This window comes from Micromonas commoda, chromosome 10 (assembly GCF_000090985.2).
Source record: "Micromonas commoda chromosome 10, complete sequence".
Lineage (NCBI taxonomy): Eukaryota > Viridiplantae > Chlorophyta > Mamiellophyceae > Mamiellales > Mamiellaceae > Micromonas > Micromonas commoda.
In genome coordinates this window covers 466,393-482,981 of record NC_013047.1, presented here as the reverse complement: position 1 = coordinate 482,981, position 16,589 = coordinate 466,393, and the positions used below count along the sequence as shown (strand labels likewise).

The following is a 16,589-nucleotide window of genomic DNA, read 5'->3' as shown; positions in this document are numbered from 1 at the left end:
CGCTCTACTTATTCATCGCGATTCCTACGTCTGGCTGGCTAGCTAGGGGTTAACTTAATCGAACGAAGTCCCGGCGACGCCCTCTGGCAGCCAAACCTTCGCCGTCCCGTCCGTCGCGCTCGTCACCATCGCGTGCCGCTTCGGGTGGTAATCCAGCCCGCACACGCACTTGCCGGGGTGCGCCTCGAGCTCGATGTCCACCTGAGCGTCCACCAGCTCCCAAAACACGACCCGCCCATCCTCGGATCCCGCGACGACGTGTCCGTCGCCGAGCGTCAGCCTCGCGTCCACCTTGGCCGTCGCGCTGACGTGGCCCCGATACTCCGCCATGACCGACCCGTCCGACGCGTCCAGAAGGCACATCCGCCCGTCCAGCATCCCCACGAGCAGGCACTGCCCGTCCCCCGACACCGCGAGGCTCGTCACCGGACGCCCCAAGTCGTCCGAGTGGATCCGACCGGCTCGGACGTCGAGCGTCTTCACCGACCCGTCGACGCCGCCGCCGGTGACGCGGCACCCGCCGCCGTGCGTCACCACGCACGTCACCGCGTCGCTCCACTCGACGACGCTCTGTATCGGATCCGCGCTGTTGCTCCTGCAGTCGAAGAACCTGACGGAGCGATCGTATCCGGCGCTGATCACCACCTGATCCTCCGCCGCGAAGGTCACCGCGTTGACCGCAGACTCGTGGCCCCGGAACCTTCGGATCTTCTGCCCGGTGGACACGTCCCACAGGAACACCTGCTTGTCGCCGCCGCACGTCGCGAGGCGCGAGTTGTCCAAGGCGCACGCGACGTCGCGAACCTCGTGCGCGTGCCCCTCGTAGGTCTTGATGAGGGTGCCGCGGAAGGGATTCCACAGCCTGAACGTCCTGTCCTTGCCGCACGTGAGCGCGTAGGACCCGCCGCGGCTGAACCGCGCGGCGAGGACGGGGCCCTCATGTCCCGCGAGCGTGACGTGGTGCGCGGTGGGCAGCTCGCCGACGTGACCCGCGGGCCGCGGCGCCGGGCCCGAAGCGCCCACCGGCACGGCGCCCGCGTCCGGATCTTCGTTCGACGCGGCGAACTCCTCCTCGTCGCGGCGGACCTTGGCGCGCTGCTCCTGGCCGTAGACGTTCCAGGACTTCTGGCCCAAGATGTTGAGCCCGCCGTGGCCGCCCATGACGTGCTGTGCGATGAGGGGGCGTGCCTCTCCCGTGCAACCCCCGCGCCTCGACCAGTGAGTGGCCGATTCTTGGCCTCGTCCAGTCCGAGAGAGTTCGGCACCCGCCGTGCCCGCCAACGCACTTTACCTCGCGCGGCTCCATGGCGCACGCGTGGCGCTCGTTGCTCTTCGGATTGGACGGATGGCGAAACTACCTCAAAAGCGGGTATGATGCCGCGGCTAAGCGATTCGACGACGCCCCGTTCCGCCGCGACCTTACCGGCGTCAGGGCGTTGGTGACGGGGGCGAACCAGGGGATCGGCTTCGAGGTGACGCGGCAGCTCGCGTCGCAGGGCGCCACCGTGACGATGGTCTGCAGGGACCGCTCGAAGGGGGAAGCCGCGCTGGAGAGACTGCGGGAGGAGCGGCTCGCAGGCTCGCTCGCGCTCTCGGTCTGCGATATATCCAACCAGCACGCGGTGAAGGCACTCGTGGAAGGCATCGTCTCGACCGGAGATCCACTGAACATCCTCGTGAATAACGCCGGGTGCATGGTGCATCAACGCACGCTCACTCCCGAAGGCGTCGAGGCCAACTTCGCGACGAACACGCTCGGGACGTGGGCGCTCACCGAGGGCCTGCTGCCCGCGCTGCGCAAGGCGGACGCGCCGAGGGTGATCACCGTGTCGTCGGCGGGGATGCTCACCGAGAGGCTCGCGACGACCGATCTCGAGTGGGCGCCGGGGGGAAAACTCGGCAAGTTCGACGGCACGCGGCAGTACGCGCGGGGCAAGCGGCACCAGGTGGCGCTCACCGAGCACTGGTCCCGGCGCGGTGGGAACGAGTCGGTGTTGTTCGTCTCGATGCATCCCGGTTGGAGCGACACTCAGGCGGTGAGAGACGCGCTGCCCGGGTTCTACTCGTCCCTAAAGGGAAAACTGAGGACGCCGAAGGAGGGCGCCGACACCGTGTCCTGGCTCTGCGTGGCGCCGAAGGACGCGCTCGAGCCCGGGGGCTTTTACCTCGACAGACGGACCGTGCCCAAGCACGTCTCGACGAACTTTCTCACGGGAACCTCGTACGCGGATGAAAAAGTTCAGCGGCTGGTGGAAAGACTCGAAGAACGACTCGCCGCCGTGTTGGGCGCCGACCGATAGCCGATTTGTTTCGTCTCTAGATTTGTTACATGGTCCATTAAGACTCAATGGCGCGTTTATTTCTAGTAGCTAGTGTGTGATGAATGAATGTACAGCACGCCTCGTCACTTTCCGAGTCCGCCGCCGGCGGGCATCATCCCGCCGCCAGCTCCGGTGGCCTGCTGGATGGCGATGTTGATGTACGCCGACAGCACGTCGTTAATGATGAACACCGCGAGCGAACAGCACACCGCGAGGCACGCCAGGATGCACAGCGCGAGGATTATGTTCCTGGCCATGTTGGGCCCCATGATGGTGATGAGCGAGCCGATCGGATCGAACGGGTTGAGCTTCGCTCGGATAGCCGCCGGGAGCTCGGGATCCCTGTTGGGCTGATCCCTCGCCTTGCCAACCGGCCTCTGGTCCGCCCTGCGCACGGGAAGAAGCGTCAAGGAAACCTCAACCTCACCCTGCTTCCTGTCGTCCTTGGACGGGTGATACAGCGGGGACCAGTGACCCTCGCCGCCCGCGTCGAGGACGTCGCCAAAGTCCATCGAGGGGAAGTTGACGGAGACGCCGTCTTCGCCGCAGCTGAGAAACGGGGGGTCCTTGGGCATGGGAGGAGCGTGTTTCTGATTCTTCGCGTCCATCTTCACCTCCGCGTTGCCCGAGAGCTCGCCGTCGGGAGCAGCCTGTATGAGCCGCATCAGCTCGTTGCACATGCCGGAGAGAGGCAGGATGGCCTCGCCGATGTTATCGTTGGATCCGATGAGGTCGCGATCGTACGCCGACACTCGGAGCTTCGCCTTGGTGACCGGGATGGAGAACCGGTATATGATGCGGTAGTTGAAGCTTCCCTTGCCGTCGGACGCGAAGTAGTGCGTGTCCGTCTCCTGCACCTGTCCGAACCGAGTCTGCTTGTGGTCCAGACCCACGAGTCCCACCTTGAAGAAGAGGTCGTTGTTGCCGCCGATGTCCTTGATGACCATCTTGCGAGCGCGCCAGATGACGACGCGGAGCTCGACGTCGATGACCGGGGGCGGCGCGATCTTCATCGCCCGCGGCACGTTCTCGTCAGCCTCGTACATCTCCACCCAGAGCTCGAGCGAACCCTGGCTGCCCGTCGCGTCGTTGTTCAGCAGCGTGCGAAGCTCCAGCGGCGGCGTCTCGGAAAACTGGCTCTTCCAAATCGGAGAGAACCATCGGTCCTCGAGGTCCACCGTGTTGACGCCGATGACGTCGTCGCCGCCGTTTTTATCCCAGTCGTACAGCTTGAACTGCAGCTGGGACGAACCCGGGAGCTCGGTGGTGAACTGGAACATCTTGTAGAACCAGGGCGCCAGGGTCTCCTTCACGTGGTCGCGCCTGTTGCCAAACCTCTTGCCCGTGCCGAGAAGGTCAACTTTCATGTACGGGTCGCAGAGACCGCTCGGGTCCAGCGGCCGGATGTTCTTCCCCCGGACCACGAACGCTCGAACGATGACCGACTGCGGCAGGAGCGCCTTTGATCCACCGCCGATGAGCCTCTGAAGCTTCTTGAAGTCCGTCAGGGGCATCGTCGCGGCGTCGTCCTCGCACTTGTACGCGGCGTTCTTGCGCTCAATCTCGGCTTCCTCCTCCTTCTTCTTCTTGTTGCCAAAGGGGTTGAACCCGCCCTTATCGAGGAGCTTCTGCTCCGGTTCCTCCTCGTGCTCGCTGAGGGGCACGACGCGGCAGACGAACTTCAACTTACCGCCCTCCACGAGATCGCTGGTGTTGTCCGCGAACCCCTTGCTCCGCATGATGGGCACGGTGATGAAGGGCAGCGGGCGCATGTGATCTTCGAGCTCGCCGTCTGTGACCATCTTGCGGCCGTCCATAAACTCCGGCACCGTCCCGCTGCCGTCGTCGAACTCCTCCATGTCGATCTCCTCCTCGTCAGACTCCTCCTCGTCAGATCCGTCGTCGTCGCTGCCCGACCCGTCCTTCTTCTCCTCCTCCTCCTCTGGCTCCGGCTCGCTGCCGTCAGTGGTCTCCCCCGTGGTCTCCTCGCCTGACATCGTCGTCTTGCCGTCGTCAACCGACGCGGCTCCGTTCTCCTCGCCCTCCTCGCCCTCGGGGATCATGTCGAAGACGCTCAGCGCCTTCTTGCGCTTTCCCGCGCCGCTCTTACCGGATCTGCCCGAGCGACCCGAGCGACGCGACCTGCCGGACCTGGCCGACTTGCCCGATTTCGCGGATCCGTCCGCTTTTGAAAAGACGCTCCCAGCCTTGGACAGCCCGGACGCCACAGACGCGGGAAGGTACCTGGAGTAATCGCTCCTCTCGCCATCCTCGGACTCGCCCCTGCGAGACTTACTGCGCCTGGACCCGCCCCGCTTGGACCCGCCCCGCTTGGACGATCGCTCGGACTTGGCCGACCCGACGATGGAGTAGGCGCTCCGGGCCATCGAGAGGAAGGAGCTGCCGGCTTGCGAGAACCACGACTTGTGCTCCTCTTCGTCGGAGAATTCGTCCTCGGTGGCCGTCTCCGAGCTGTAATCGGACGCGATCGACGTGGCCTCGGACGAACCGATCCATTCCTCGGAGTCGGTCGATTCCATCCCCTTAGTCTCCAGCTCTCGAAGCTCCTCCGGGGTCATGGGCTTTGGCTTGACCGCCCTCAGTTTTTTCGGCTTCTTCCCCGACTCGTCCTCGTCATCCTCGTCGCGGATCAGGATCCTGTGCTGTCCCGTGCCCACGAGCCGCTTGATCGGGCGCGAGTCGTAGATGCGAATGGAGAGAGACAGCTCGATCTTGGTCATCCTGTGCACGCGGCCGCGGAGGCGAAGGATCTGCCCGTTGAAATTCGCGTTCGGTCCGTTTGGATTGGAGCTGTACTCGCTCTGCGCCGTCAGGAACGGCGCGCCTGGAAAGAGGGGCAGCGCGCCCGAGAGCTCCACCTCCACGCACGGCGCGCCGATGGGCACGCCCTTGTACGGATCCATGCCCCTGACCCCGAGCAGCATCACCTGAACCTCAACCGGGTTGCTCCCGAAAAAGTCCCCGAGCGACCTGACAACCTTGGGGTAGTACCCCTTCGCGAGCTCGCTGGACTTGACCTTCGGGGGGTCCATGCCGCAGTACCTGAAGATGCCCTCCTTGGGCACGTCCTTGAGGGTGTAGTGCAGCAAAATCTGCCCGCCCGGTCGGACGTCCACCCCGCCCGCGCGGGACGGGTTGAGTTGAAACATGTTGTACCACTCGGGCTCGGAGATGCCCACGCGGTACTTGGACAGATCCGCGAAATCGTCGGGCACGTCGTCGATACCCGCATCCGTCCACTGCGACGCCGACGACGCGAGCGTGGACAACGGGGCATCCTCCTCGATCTCGTTACCGAACTTGTCCAGCTTCTTCGGCCTGGCGTTGGGGTGGATCAGCGGCAACGAGCAGACGGACAGCGCGTCGTTGTCGGAGCCCAACATGCCCTCGTCGTGGTCAAAGACGATGACCGTCATCTTTGGCACCGCCCACCACGCGATACCCTCGAACCCGCCCTGCGGCAGCCTGTTGGCGCCCGGGTGGATACCCCGCGCGTTCGCCTGCGCCATGGACATGTGCCCAGCGCCGGCTTCGACGTCCGTCTCGTCTTCGTCCTCCTCCTCGTCGCTCGAGTCTTCCTCGACGCCCATCCTGGCCTGCTTCTTTGACTGCTTCTTGGGCCTCGGCGCCGGCACCACGGGCAGCTCCACCTCCATGAGCATCTCGCGGAACCACGCCGGGTTCGTGGTAGCCTTGCACACGTGCGTCTCCGCCTTGCTCCTACCGCATCGAATCACCGCGAAGGGATCGGACGCACCCTGAGCGTCGCCCGCGGGTAGATTCTTAGCCTGGTACACCTGCGCCTGCAGCATGTACTTGACGGTTCTGAGCGCGTCGATCTTGCACGTGTCCTCGCCCATGCGGTCCTGTCGGGCCTCCATTCGTTTCTCGATTTTAGCGGCGCGAGCGTCGCGACCCTCCTCGCCGGGTGCCTTCTCGATGTCGTCGTTGTCGGACTCCTCGTCCTCTTGCGCCTCCAGCTCCTCAGGGCTCAGGGATTTGGCCTCCAGCTTCGTCACGGCCGATCCGCAGAGGTTGACGCGCAGGAGCACCTGACCCACGGGCTTGACGTGCTCCGCGCGGCGAGACTCGCCCCGTTTATGGTCCCCAATGGCGTCCGCGTGGAGTTGGAACCACCCCTGAATCTTCCAGTCCTCCTCGGACGGAGGCGGGTTGTGCGGGCCGCCCTCCACCTCCTCGTTCACCGGCATCAGCCGAGAGCACGGCACGCGGCAGTATCCGATGCGCTTACCCCCGACGCTCACGTCGATGAACAGGTCCGGCGCTCCCTGACCCGCGAGCGGACCCTCGAACGGCGTCGGCAGCTTGATTCGCATGGGCGACAGACGGTAGTTGAAGTTTGCGTAGCACTCCTTCCCGAGCACCTTGCCCTCGGAGCGCAGAGTCTTGCTCGGCGACTTGAGGCTGTTCAGACCGATGTTGAAGCTCACCGTCGCCCTGGACCCCACGTGCCTCGACTGGTTCAGCTCCAGCGAGTACACCTCCGCGTGGAGGTACACCGGCCACTCCTTCCCGAGGTTATCCAGCACCGACGGGATCTTCTTCTTCGGCCGAATGGTTCCCTTGTTCCAGTCCGTCTCCTCGATGAGTTTCATCGACATCAGCACCCGGCCCCGGTACGCGCTGCCCTCGATGTACCCCGCGTTCATGCGCTTCGCCAGCTTGCTCATCTTCGTGAACCACTTGAGCTCCATCTCGCGCGGCCCGCCGTAGAACGAATACCACCGCGGCTGCTGGAACTCCTCGGGGTTCATGATCAGCTCCCGGAAACTCACCGTCTTGCTCGCGATGTGGTCATCCGTCCTGCCCAAATCGTAATCCATCAGCGACATCTTCAGCGGCGGCAGCGACGCGAGGCCGCCCTTACCGGGCGGGACCACCAGACGCATGAGCACCTCCTGGTTCCAGTCCGGCGACCTGCTCGTCTTGCTCCTGGATCGAACGGGTTTGGCGGATCCGCACTGGAGCTTGAGGTAGGCGTCCACGCCCGCGCGACCGAAGCGGTCCATCCGCGGCAAGTCGCGGCCGCTGTAGAGCTGCGCCTTCAACAGGTAGGTCTTCGGCTTGACGTTATCCGCCGCGGGGGGTAAACCGAGTCCCATCCCGCCGTCCTCGTCATCGCCGTCGCCGTGGACTGCGGGTTCATCCCCCGCGCGGAGCACGGATACGCACACGCAAACCTGCCCCTGCGAGCCCTGCCGTCGCTGCGACTGGTCCGTCAGCGTGAGCCACTCCTGCCACAGCTCGTGGCCCTCTTCTTGGTACACCGCCGCGAGGTTGAGGTCGCACGTGCCGATGACCCTGTCGCTGCCGATGCGGGATTTGTCGCACGCGGTGATGGTGATCGTGCACGCCTCCAGCTCCCCCTCGGCTACGTCCACGCCGTCGAAATAAAATTGCTGATTCCAGAGCGGCGTGGCGGTCTCCTTCTCGACCGCCGTCTTCCGCTTCTCCGTCTTGAACCCGTCGCGGTTCAGGCGCACCTTAGCGATGGCGTTGGGTAACCGGTCGGCGCTCTCCACGTTCGTCTTCCACGAGAAGGACACGATGGACTGATACAGGCTGAACGAGTTGATGGCGCTGAGGTCCTTGGCCTCGATGACGCGGACGCGGACCTGGTAGACGCCCGCGGGGGAGACGGTGGGCTCCTCCGCGAAGCCCAGCTCCCCGGCGTCGATCTTGTCATCGCCCTGGAATAGACCGAACATCCCGCGTCACCACCCGCGCGCCCCGCGCAGTGCCCGAAAGCACGCGGCCTCCGCCGATGGAAGTGCCGCGCGCGGCGGTTTTTTTTCTTCGAGCCGGCCCGCGTCCCCTCTCCGGACGCGGGCTCTGCGCTCTGTCGGTCGGTCGCACCCGCTGAAGAGCGCGCCGACGATCTATCCACGGGTCGTACGGCGCGTCGGGGCGTTTTAATCCACGCCGCCCGCGCTTGCCGTCGCCCGCTGTGACGCGCGGTCGCGCACATCTGACGGGTGTAACCTCTTTTTGTCCGGCCGAGACTTTTATTTGCGACCGACCAAGATCGGTCCCAAATCTCGCCAAGCAGAGAGCCAAACGGACCGCCGGGCGCCACTTTAAGCCGCGCCGAGGGTCTCCACGGACGCTCGCACGGTCCCGCCGCAGGACCGGAAGTCTCCAACGAATTCGAGGAGCTCGTACGCGAGCGGTGACGGGCGCGCGGATTGGTACACAGGTTTCGAAAGGGGTGTCGACTTCAGACGGGACGCGGTACGAACAAAATAATGGGCCTCTTCAACAACTGGTTCAAGAGCAGGGAGGACAAGCTACTGGACCAGATCTTCAACCTGAAGTTCACCGCGAAGCAGCTGGCGAGGACGGCGGCGAAGTGCGAGAGGGAGGAGAAGGCGCTCAAGGCCAAGGTACGTTCCGAACTCCGGGCTGCTCTGGCGCCAAATTCCAGCCTGGCGCCAAAGTGGAAGGGGCGGGTGCCCTTTCGACGTCAACAACGCTGACCCGCTCCCCGCATTCACGACGCAGGTAAAGACGGCGATCGAGAAGGGTAACATCGAGGGGGCGAAGATCCACGCCACGGACTCGATCCGCAAGAAGAACGAGAACCTCAACATGCTCAGGCTCGCGTCCCGCCTCGACGGCGTGGTGTCCCGGTTGGAGACGCAGCACAAGATGAACATGGTCAACAAGAACATGAGCGTCATCGTCAAGTCGTTGGAGCAGTCGCTCAAGGACAACAACCTCGAGAAGGTGAGCGAGAACATGGACCAGTTCGAACGGCAGTTCGAGAACCTCGACGTCCAGACGGAGTTCGTCGAGCAGGCGATGGGGAACACCACCGCGGCGACCACCCCGCCCGAGGATGTCGCCAAGCTCATGCAGGAGGTTGCGGATGAGCACGGGCTGGAGTTCGCCGCCAACCTGCCGGAGGCCAACCAGGAGGCGCTGCCGGAGGCCCCGGCGGCGCAAAAGGAGGACGATCTCTCCAACAGACTCGCGGCGCTGCGAGCCAGGTGATGGATACGATTCGATTCGACGAGACTCGAGACTTGTATTAAAAATACCTCGAAGGTTCAAAGTACCTTGACGCTTCGTACCTCGCTACGCCCTCTTGGTCGCCTTGGCGCCCCCGAACGCCTCGCAGTACGGAAACGCGACCGCGAGCTTCGCCTTCAAAGCGTCCGCGCCGGCGCCGACCCTCTCGAGCGCCGCCACCGCCGCCGCGGCGTCGTCCACGCTCCGAGGAACCTCCAAGTCGCCAACCTTCGCCGACGCCGCAACCGCGTCGCCCCCGGCGAGCTTCACAGCCTCGGCGGCGAGCGCGCCCTCCAGAGTAAACCTCGCCTCGGCCACCAGCGCTTGCGCGTAGGCCACCGCGGTCGCACCGCCGGTGAGCGTTTTAACCCCGTCGTGAAGGACGGTCTTAACCGCGCCGGTTTTAACGGCTGCGTCCGACGATGAAACAATCGCGGCTAGGTGCGCGACGTTGCGCCTCGCGGCGAAGGACGACGGCGAACACCTCACCGCGGCGTTGCACGCGCGGAGCGCGAGCAGGAGCTTTCCCTTGCGAACGAACACCTCAAAGGCGAGCAGGTGCGTGTCCTCAAAGTCCGCGGCGTGCCGTAAGAGGGGCTCGAGGAGTCGCTCGGCTTCGACGAGGGGCGCCTTGGTTCGAAGGAGCGCGTCGCCGTTGGGATCTGGATCCTCCTTCCGCTTAACCTGGTTCTTCTTCTTGCCGTCCTTCTCAGCTTCCCTCGCCTCCTTCTCCTCTCTGGCTTTCTTCTCGGCATCCTCCTTGGCCTTCTTCTCCTCAGCCTTCTTGAGCTTCTTGCGGTACGCCTGACGCTCCTCCTTGGACATCGCCGCGAGCATCTTCTCCTCCTCCTCGGCGGGGTCCGGGAGCGGATTGTCGAAGAGGTCGAGGTAAACCTCCACGCCGCCTCGCGCCGCCTCCCTGTACGCGCGTCGACTGTACAGGGTGTCCTCCACGCGCAGCATCTGCACGTAGTGGCGAAGGGTGTTCTTGCGCAGGCAGTACTGGTGAAAGTCGAACTGATCCTCCTCCATGTCGTCGTAGTGCTTACGCACCGCGGTGAAGTACTTGAGCGCCCTGTTCTTGCGGCCGCCGCGTTGGTGGCACCGGCCGGCTTCGTTCTCGAACCACGCGCACTGCATGTCGAACAGGTTGGACGCCTGGTTGCCGTCGCGCGTGAACAGCGCCACGGTCTTCTCCGCCGTTTCGTACTCCCCCGCGCGGAGCATGCGCTTGACGCAGTACGAATTCAAATATCGATCCGCCCTGTCCATCTCGCGAACCTCGTTGGCGACGTTCATCGCGCCGACGACGTCGCCCGCGTGCTTCAGGAACGAAGCCTTGGCGAGGTAGCACTCGAGCACCTTCGGTTCGGTGCTGGCGATGGCGCTGTCGATCGTCCTCAGCGCGCCCTCCACGTCTCCCACCTTGTCCTCGTGGTACGCCAGGAGAGTTCTCGCGTAGCACAGGCACTGCGCGACGTCAGCCTCGGACTTGTCGGAACCCGGAAACTTGCCGGACGACTCGAGGGCCTTAACAATCTCTTTAAACGCCTCGCCCATCACGGCCGCCTTGGCCCGATCGGCGTAGAGCGACTTGAGGTTCCGGAATAGCGACGGGACACCCTTCCGGATGGGACCGACGACGTACTTTCTAACCGCCGCCGCGAACGAGTCGCCGGAGAGGAAATCGAGCGGCAGACGTCGCACGGCGTCCGACTTTGGGTACTGCACGGCCAGCGCGTCGTACGTGGCCTCGAGCTTGGCGACGTCGCCGTCCACTAACCCGAGAACAGCCTCGAGCTGCCGGTAGTAGCCGTGGTTCTCGGTATTTTTGGCGATTAGCGCCCGGAGTGTCGCCTCCGCGTGCGCGCCGCGGCCGAGGGCCGTGTACAGCCTGGCTCGCTGTTCCAGGACGCCGATGACGTCCACGAGCTTATTGCTGTGCTTGTCGAGGACCGCGAGCGCCTCCTCGTGCGCGCCGGCTTCCTCCAGGATCATAGCCTTGAAGAGGTACATCTCGGAAACCTCGTATTTCGCGAGGTTCGGCTCCGATCCCCGCTCCTCGGCGCGAAAGTCCTCGTACTTCTCGATGACGGCGACGGCGGCGCGGTGCTGGCCCTGGAGAAACTTGGCGACGGCCAGACCCATCCAGTTCTGCCTGGCCCCGGCTCGGTCCTTCAGGATGATCCGGCGGGTCTCGGTGAAGTCGGCGAGGTCGCGGACCTGAATCTGCAGGTTGGCGAGGTCCCGCAGGATCTGCGAGTTGCCCTCGTCCAGCTTGAGCGCCATGCGGTAGCACTTGATGGCCTCCCTGTAGTTGCGATCGGCGCGGTGCACCAGGCCGTACACGTGCCAACAAACGTGAGACTTCATGTCGTTTCGCACCCCGAGCTTAACGAGCTCGTGCGCCTCCTCCATCCGGTCCATGTTGCCCAGGATGAGCCCCTTCATCGCGAGCGTCTCGCCGTGGTTGGGAAACTTCTTCAGCACGAAGTCGGCGGACTTGAGCCCCTTCTTGTGCTGCTTGGTCTCGTAGCATCGCACCACGTTGTCGAACTCCTTCTTCTCCTTGCCGGACAGCGCGCGCGCGCCGTCGTCCGCCTTCTTTCCTGACATCGCGGCCCGGTCGTGCGACGATCAAGCGCGGATGATGAGTGCGGTGACGCGACGCTTGGCGGCGGTGGTGGGGCTTTGTTCCGTGATGACTTGATGCGGAAAAATGTTTTCGCGGTCGGTCGCCGGAACCGCGGAGACAGGCAGCGTAGACGCCGCGCGCCGCACACCCGCCCGCGCGTCTCGCGGAGCCGGAGGATACGTCACCATGCCGCCGTGGGCGCCCGTTAAGATCACCCACGTCATCCTCGACCTCGACGGCACGCTCATCAACACCGAGCAGCTCGTGGACGAGGTCGTGGGAGCGGTGCTGCGAAAGCACGACGCGAGCCTCGACACGAAGTCGATCCGCAACGCCATCGAGGGGGTCCGCGGGATGAGGCCGCTGGACGGCAGCAGGATCATCATCGAGAACCTGAAGCTCCGCAAGGACGGCGCGGCGGACGGTCCGGCGCTGACCGCCGAAGAGCTGCTCGCGGAGACGGAGGTGGAGCTCAACGGCAGATGGGGCGAGGTGAACACAATGCCGGGCGCCGAGCGGCTCCTCGCGCTCCTCCGAAGGCACGAGGTTCCCACCGCGCTCGCCACGTCCACGCCGGCCAAGTACCTCAGCGCCAAGCTCGCGTCGCACCCGAACCTACTCGAGCACGTCGCCTGCGTGTGCACCGGCGACCAATTCCCCCTGGGTAAGCCCGACCCGTCCATCTTCCTCCTCGCCGCCGAGCGCCTCGGCGTGGAAGACCCGTCGTGCTGCCTCGTCGTCGAGGACACGCCGCTGGGGTGCCAGGCGGCCAAGGCGGCGGGGATGAGGGTACTCGCCGTGCCATCCATACAGAACCACGACCTGTACACGGGGCACGCCGACGAGTTGTGTCGATCGCTCTACGACGTCGACCCGACGCGTTGGGGTTTGCCCGCGTTTGACGATTGGCGCGAACTCATCCCCGGGATGTCGCTGGACAGGTACCTGCCCCTGACGACGTCGGTTCGGATGCGCGGCCCCGTGGTCAAAGGGTTCGGGCGGGGTAGCAAGATGCTGGGGATACCCACCGCGAACCTCGACGTGTCGCCGCTCAAGCTGCAGGCTGACGCGTTGGCTCCGGGTATCTATTTCGGTTGGGCGGCGGTGGCCAAGGAGGACCGTCGCGACGTCGGCGGCGGGGTGTACAGGATGGTGATGTCGATCGGTTGGAACCCGTTCTTCGACAACGCGAAGAAGACGATCGAGCCGTGGCTGCTGCACGAGTTCGGCGGGGATTTCTACGATCAGGAGCTGAGGCTGCACGTGTTGGGATACATCCGGCCGGAGGCGAACTTCACGACGCTGGAGGACCTCGTCAAGCGGATACACAGGGACGCGGAGGTGGCGAAGACGTGTTTGGCGCTGGAGGAGTTCGCCAAGCACGCGCACGACCCGTTCCTCGTGGAGGGTCTCGTGCCAAACTGACTAGTCGGAGTTGGAGTAGAAAGTTAGCAGTCGTCGGCGGATCCGAACGACCAGGTTAGCAGTTGCGTATATCACGAGTAGGAGCGCAGATACCGACGGGGTGGTTGATGATCAATCGGTCGATGTTACACGCGGCGTCGGCTCTACTTCCGGGCGTCCGCCACTCCCAGCTTGGTGACGAACCTCGCCGCCTCGTGTCTCTTCTGCGCCACGTAGTCCGTCACCCGCTCGGCGGGCCACATGCCCCCGCCCTTGTCCAGCGGTTTCGGCGCGGACTCGGCCCGAGCCTCCGCCTTCTCCCGCCTCAATCGTTCGTCCTCCTCCGCCTCCTCCCCCCGCTGCTCCGCCTCGTACGCCTCGGACGCGACGCTCACCAGCGCCTCGCGCATGTGCATGCCAGTCACCTCCCCCTGCTTCGCGTACCTCTCGCTGCCCCCCGCGAGGTAGACCCTGTGCTCGTCGCCGTTATCCGCGGCGACGTCGACGGCGACGAGGGCGTACTCGTGCGGGTCCCCGCCAATGAAATGGTGCCAGCTGGCACGCACACCCCCGCCCCACGCCTTTCGCTTCTTCGCCTCGACCGTCACCAGACCCAACTTGCGGGTGCCGGCGACGCGAAACGCCATGTGCACCTTGGCGTCCCTGAACCGGGGCGTGTACGTCCTCGACGTCCACACGCCCCCTGTGGTCACGACGGCTCGATGCTCCGACGACACGAGTGGGGCGCCGAGCACCTCGCACAGGCCCGGGTGGCGCTCGAGGCGTCGCATGACCGCCGCGTGGACGCGCTCGGGGTCGACGCGGCTACGCGCGCGGAGGTACGTCGCGGCGGCGGCGACGCAGCCGGCGCTGAGCGCGAGCGTCGCGAGCTTCGACGTCGCGTCGAGGCGCTGGGCGTCATCGTCGCCCCGTCCCCGGAGGCGCTCGGCGGCGCCGACGGCGGCGCCGTAGGTGGCGCACGTCGCGCCGGCGCCCGCGACGGCGGCGATGGGCGCCCTGTGCCTGAATCTAAAGGCGCGCGCTCGGAGCGTGAGGTTGCGCGCGTGCGTCGCGGGGTTGAGCGAGAGGGTGCCGGACATGATGCTCTCCGCGGCTCTCGGGCCGAGCGCCGAGGCGAGCCTGCGTCTGACGCTCTCGCGCGCCGCGCTCTTCAGGCGCTCGGGGGCGACTTTCGCCGCGTCCATCTGCGCGCGAGCCGCGTCTTTGAGTTCCTTGACCCGCGAGGTCATCCACGCGACGCCCGAGGCGGGCGAGGGCGTCGACGCCCACGACGCGAAGCCCCTACGGTCAAAAGCTCTCGTCGACGGAACCGCCGGGTTCGGGCACCGCGTCGCCGGGGTCACGGCGCGCAGCGACGCCAGCAGCGACGCCGCCGCGCGCCTAGACGGTGCCGACGACGCCATCTTCGCGGCGACGAGTGTGAGCGCCCCCGACGCGCGCGACGCACGGAAGGGACACGGAAGATTCTAGATCGAAGATTCTTCAGGCGTGAGATGCGAGCTGGCGAGTTGGAGACGTCGTTACAAAACGGGCACGGCGTTTTTGAGGAAAATCTTCCCCGCGATGCCAGCCGCGCCCAACACCCCGAACGCGACGTCTCTCACCCACCCCACCGGACCACGCCCCGTCTCCACGAACCCGATCACCCTGGAGCTCAACATGATGGCGCTCGTCGGTCCTTTGCGCGTCTCCTCGTACTCGGCGAGCGCCTGCGCGACGGTGCCGTAGTAGTCCACCCCGGCCACCGCGTCAACCGCCGCGCCGCGGCCCGCCAGCCGCACCTTGCCCAACTTCTCCCCGAGCGTCCACGCGTCCTGCAGCGATTGGTTCGCGCCCTGCCCAAGGAACGGGGGCATCGCGTGCGCGCTGTCCCCGGCGAGAGTCACGCACCCGCGGGGGTCCGACCACGTAGCCATCGGGTCGTGGTAGTGCACCCCCACGTCGAAGAATCGTTCGCACCGCTCGGCGACGGCGACAACCTCCGGCGGCATCGAGTACCTCTCCAGCGCCTCCATGCACGCCGCCCGCGCCGCCGCCGGGTCGCTCTTACCTTTCGACGACGACGACCTGCCCCCGTTGACGCGCCACTCCGCGTTCTCGTCCGTCTCCGTCTCGTCCGCGATGCACACCGCCACGTTGTGCTGCTTGTTGCGTTCGCCGCCGGCTGTGTAGACCAACGCGTAGCACCCGTCGCCGAACCACTGGTGCGCCTCGCCGTGCTCGGACTGCGGCCTGGCGTTCACAGCCTCTGAGTCCCCTTCCGCGGTGCACCCGAATATGATCCGTATGCCGCCGTACTTTGGTGGCGATGCGCCGAACGTGGACTCGCGGACGACGCCGCGGATGCCGTCGGCGCCCACGACGAGGTCGAAAAACTCCGTCGTCTCCTTGCCGTCGGGGTAGTCGCGAAAGGTGAGCGCCGCGACGGATCGACCGGCGCTGCCAGCTGTGTCGCCCGGTCCGTTGTTCGCCGGTCGCGTCACGCATCCGGTCACCTCGCGGCCGAGCATGAGGCTCTCCGGAGGGAGCGCGTCGGCGAGCGCGCGGAGGAGGTCGGCGCGCATGACGGTGCCGCAGAGGGGTTCGCCGTCGGTCGCCGAGACGAGCGCGTCGCGCGCCACCGGGTCGTCGGCGATGATCTTCGGCACGTCCACGGTCATGATCTCGAGGCGGTCGAGTGGGCCGCCGTTGGCGTCCACGCGCCTCGATCGAACCAAACGCATCGGGTTGTTCATCGCGCGAAACTCGGGGAGGAGGCCGAGCTTGTCGAGCACCGCCGCGCCGCCGTTGAGGTTGAACGCCGCGCCCAGCGCGGGTCGAATCTCGGGGAAGCGGTCGAAGACGGTGACGTCGCCGAAGCCGTGATGCCGGAGCGCGAGAGCGGTGGCGAGCCCGCACGGACCCGCGCCGACGACGGCGATCTTGAGATCGGGAGGACGATCGTACTTCGGGTCGAGCGGCTTGATCGACGCCGTCGCGAGCACGCGCGCGCGCCGTCGCGATAACCCCGCGTCGACATCGCGGCACCCCATCATCCGCCCCTGTTCGCCGGCAGGGAACGCCCCGAGCGAGCGGGTCCGGAAGCGTTCGAGACGCGACGCGGTCGTCGCGAGCGCCGGCTGCGTCGTCGCGCGTGATGTCGTCATCGGGACGAC

General features: G+C 65.7%; 9 protein-coding genes across 9 annotated transcripts; 4 read left to right on the top strand and 5 right to left on the bottom strand.

Moving 5' to 3' along the window:
* Window positions 1–54: 54 nt before the first annotated feature.
* Window positions 55–1,161, bottom strand: MICPUN_85903 (predicted protein; the record flags this gene model as incomplete). The annotated part of the gene is made up of 1 exon (XM_002508419.1): window positions 55–1,161. One exon carries the CDS (start codon window positions 1,159–1,161, stop codon window positions 55–57), a length of 1,107 nt encoding a protein of 368 aa, XP_002508465.1.
* Window positions 1,162–1,313: 152 nt separating this feature from the next.
* Window positions 1,314–2,195, top strand: MICPUN_70649 (predicted protein; the record flags this gene model as incomplete). The annotated part of the gene is made up of 1 exon (XM_002508690.1): window positions 1,314–2,195. A coding segment is annotated over one exon (882 nt), but the record flags the coding sequence as incomplete, so codon positions are not given.
* A 116-nt stretch (window positions 2,196–2,311) lies between these two features.
* MICPUN_109018 (predicted protein) lies at window positions 2,312–3,920 on the bottom strand. Its single transcript, XM_002508418.1, has one exon. The coding sequence runs from the start codon at window positions 3,833–3,835 to the stop codon at window positions 2,405–2,407; it is 1,431 nt and encodes a 476-aa protein (XP_002508464.1). The 5' UTR covers window positions 3,836–3,920; the 3' UTR covers window positions 2,312–2,404.
* A 4,531-nt stretch (window positions 3,921–8,451) lies between these two features.
* Window positions 8,452–9,419, top strand: MICPUN_109016 (predicted protein). Its single transcript, XM_002508689.1, has 2 exons — window positions 8,452–8,746; window positions 8,865–9,419. Exons 1-2 carry the CDS (start codon window positions 8,609–8,611, stop codon window positions 9,354–9,356), a joined length of 630 nt encoding a protein of 209 aa, XP_002508735.1. The 5' UTR covers window positions 8,452–8,608; the 3' UTR covers window positions 9,357–9,419.
* A 21-nt stretch (window positions 9,420–9,440) lies between these two features.
* Window positions 9,441–11,990, bottom strand: MICPUN_61872 (predicted protein; the record flags this gene model as incomplete). The annotated part of the gene is made up of 1 exon (XM_002508417.1): window positions 9,441–11,990. The coding sequence occupies one exon, from the start codon at window positions 11,988–11,990 to the stop codon at window positions 9,441–9,443; it is 2,550 nt and encodes an 849-aa protein (XP_002508463.1).
* A 520-nt stretch (window positions 11,991–12,510) lies between these two features.
* On the top strand, window positions 12,511–12,911 carry MICPUN_76552 (predicted protein; the record flags this gene model as incomplete). Its single annotated transcript, XM_002508688.1, has 1 exon — window positions 12,511–12,911. A coding segment is annotated over one exon (401 nt), but the record flags the coding sequence as incomplete, so codon positions are not given.
* A 67-nt stretch (window positions 12,912–12,978) lies between these two features.
* MICPUN_86059 (predicted protein) lies at window positions 12,979–13,434 on the top strand (the record flags this gene model as incomplete). The annotated part of the gene is made up of 1 exon (XM_002508687.1): window positions 12,979–13,434. One exon carries the CDS (start codon window positions 12,979–12,981, stop codon window positions 13,432–13,434), a length of 456 nt encoding a protein of 151 aa, XP_002508733.1.
* A 143-nt stretch (window positions 13,435–13,577) lies between these two features.
* Window positions 13,578–14,837, bottom strand: MICPUN_61870 (predicted protein; the record flags this gene model as incomplete). Its single annotated transcript, XM_002508416.1, has 1 exon — window positions 13,578–14,837. One exon carries the CDS (start codon window positions 14,835–14,837, stop codon window positions 13,578–13,580), a length of 1,260 nt encoding a protein of 419 aa, XP_002508462.1.
* Window positions 14,838–14,954: 117 nt separating this feature from the next.
* MICPUN_61869 (predicted protein) lies at window positions 14,955–16,580 on the bottom strand (the record flags this gene model as incomplete). Its single annotated transcript, XM_002508415.1, has 1 exon — window positions 14,955–16,580. The coding sequence occupies one exon, from the start codon at window positions 16,578–16,580 to the stop codon at window positions 14,955–14,957; it is 1,626 nt and encodes a 541-aa protein (XP_002508461.1).
* Between the last annotated feature and the right edge of the window lie 9 nt (window positions 16,581–16,589).

Excerpts from the sequence above, each read along its gene's own strand:
- MICPUN_109018 (XM_002508418.1), bottom strand. The coding sequence starts at position 3,835 with ATGCCCCTGACGGACTTCAAGAAGCTTCAGAGGCTCATCGGCGGTGGA.
- MICPUN_109016 (XM_002508689.1), top strand. The coding sequence starts at position 8,609 with ATGGGCCTCTTCAACAACTGGTTCAAGAGCAGGGAGGACAAGCTACTG. Across the intron at positions 8,747-8,864 it reads AGAAGGCGCTCAAGGCCAAG|GTAAAGACGGCGATCGAGAA; the intron begins GTACGTTCCGAA and ends TTCACGACGCAG.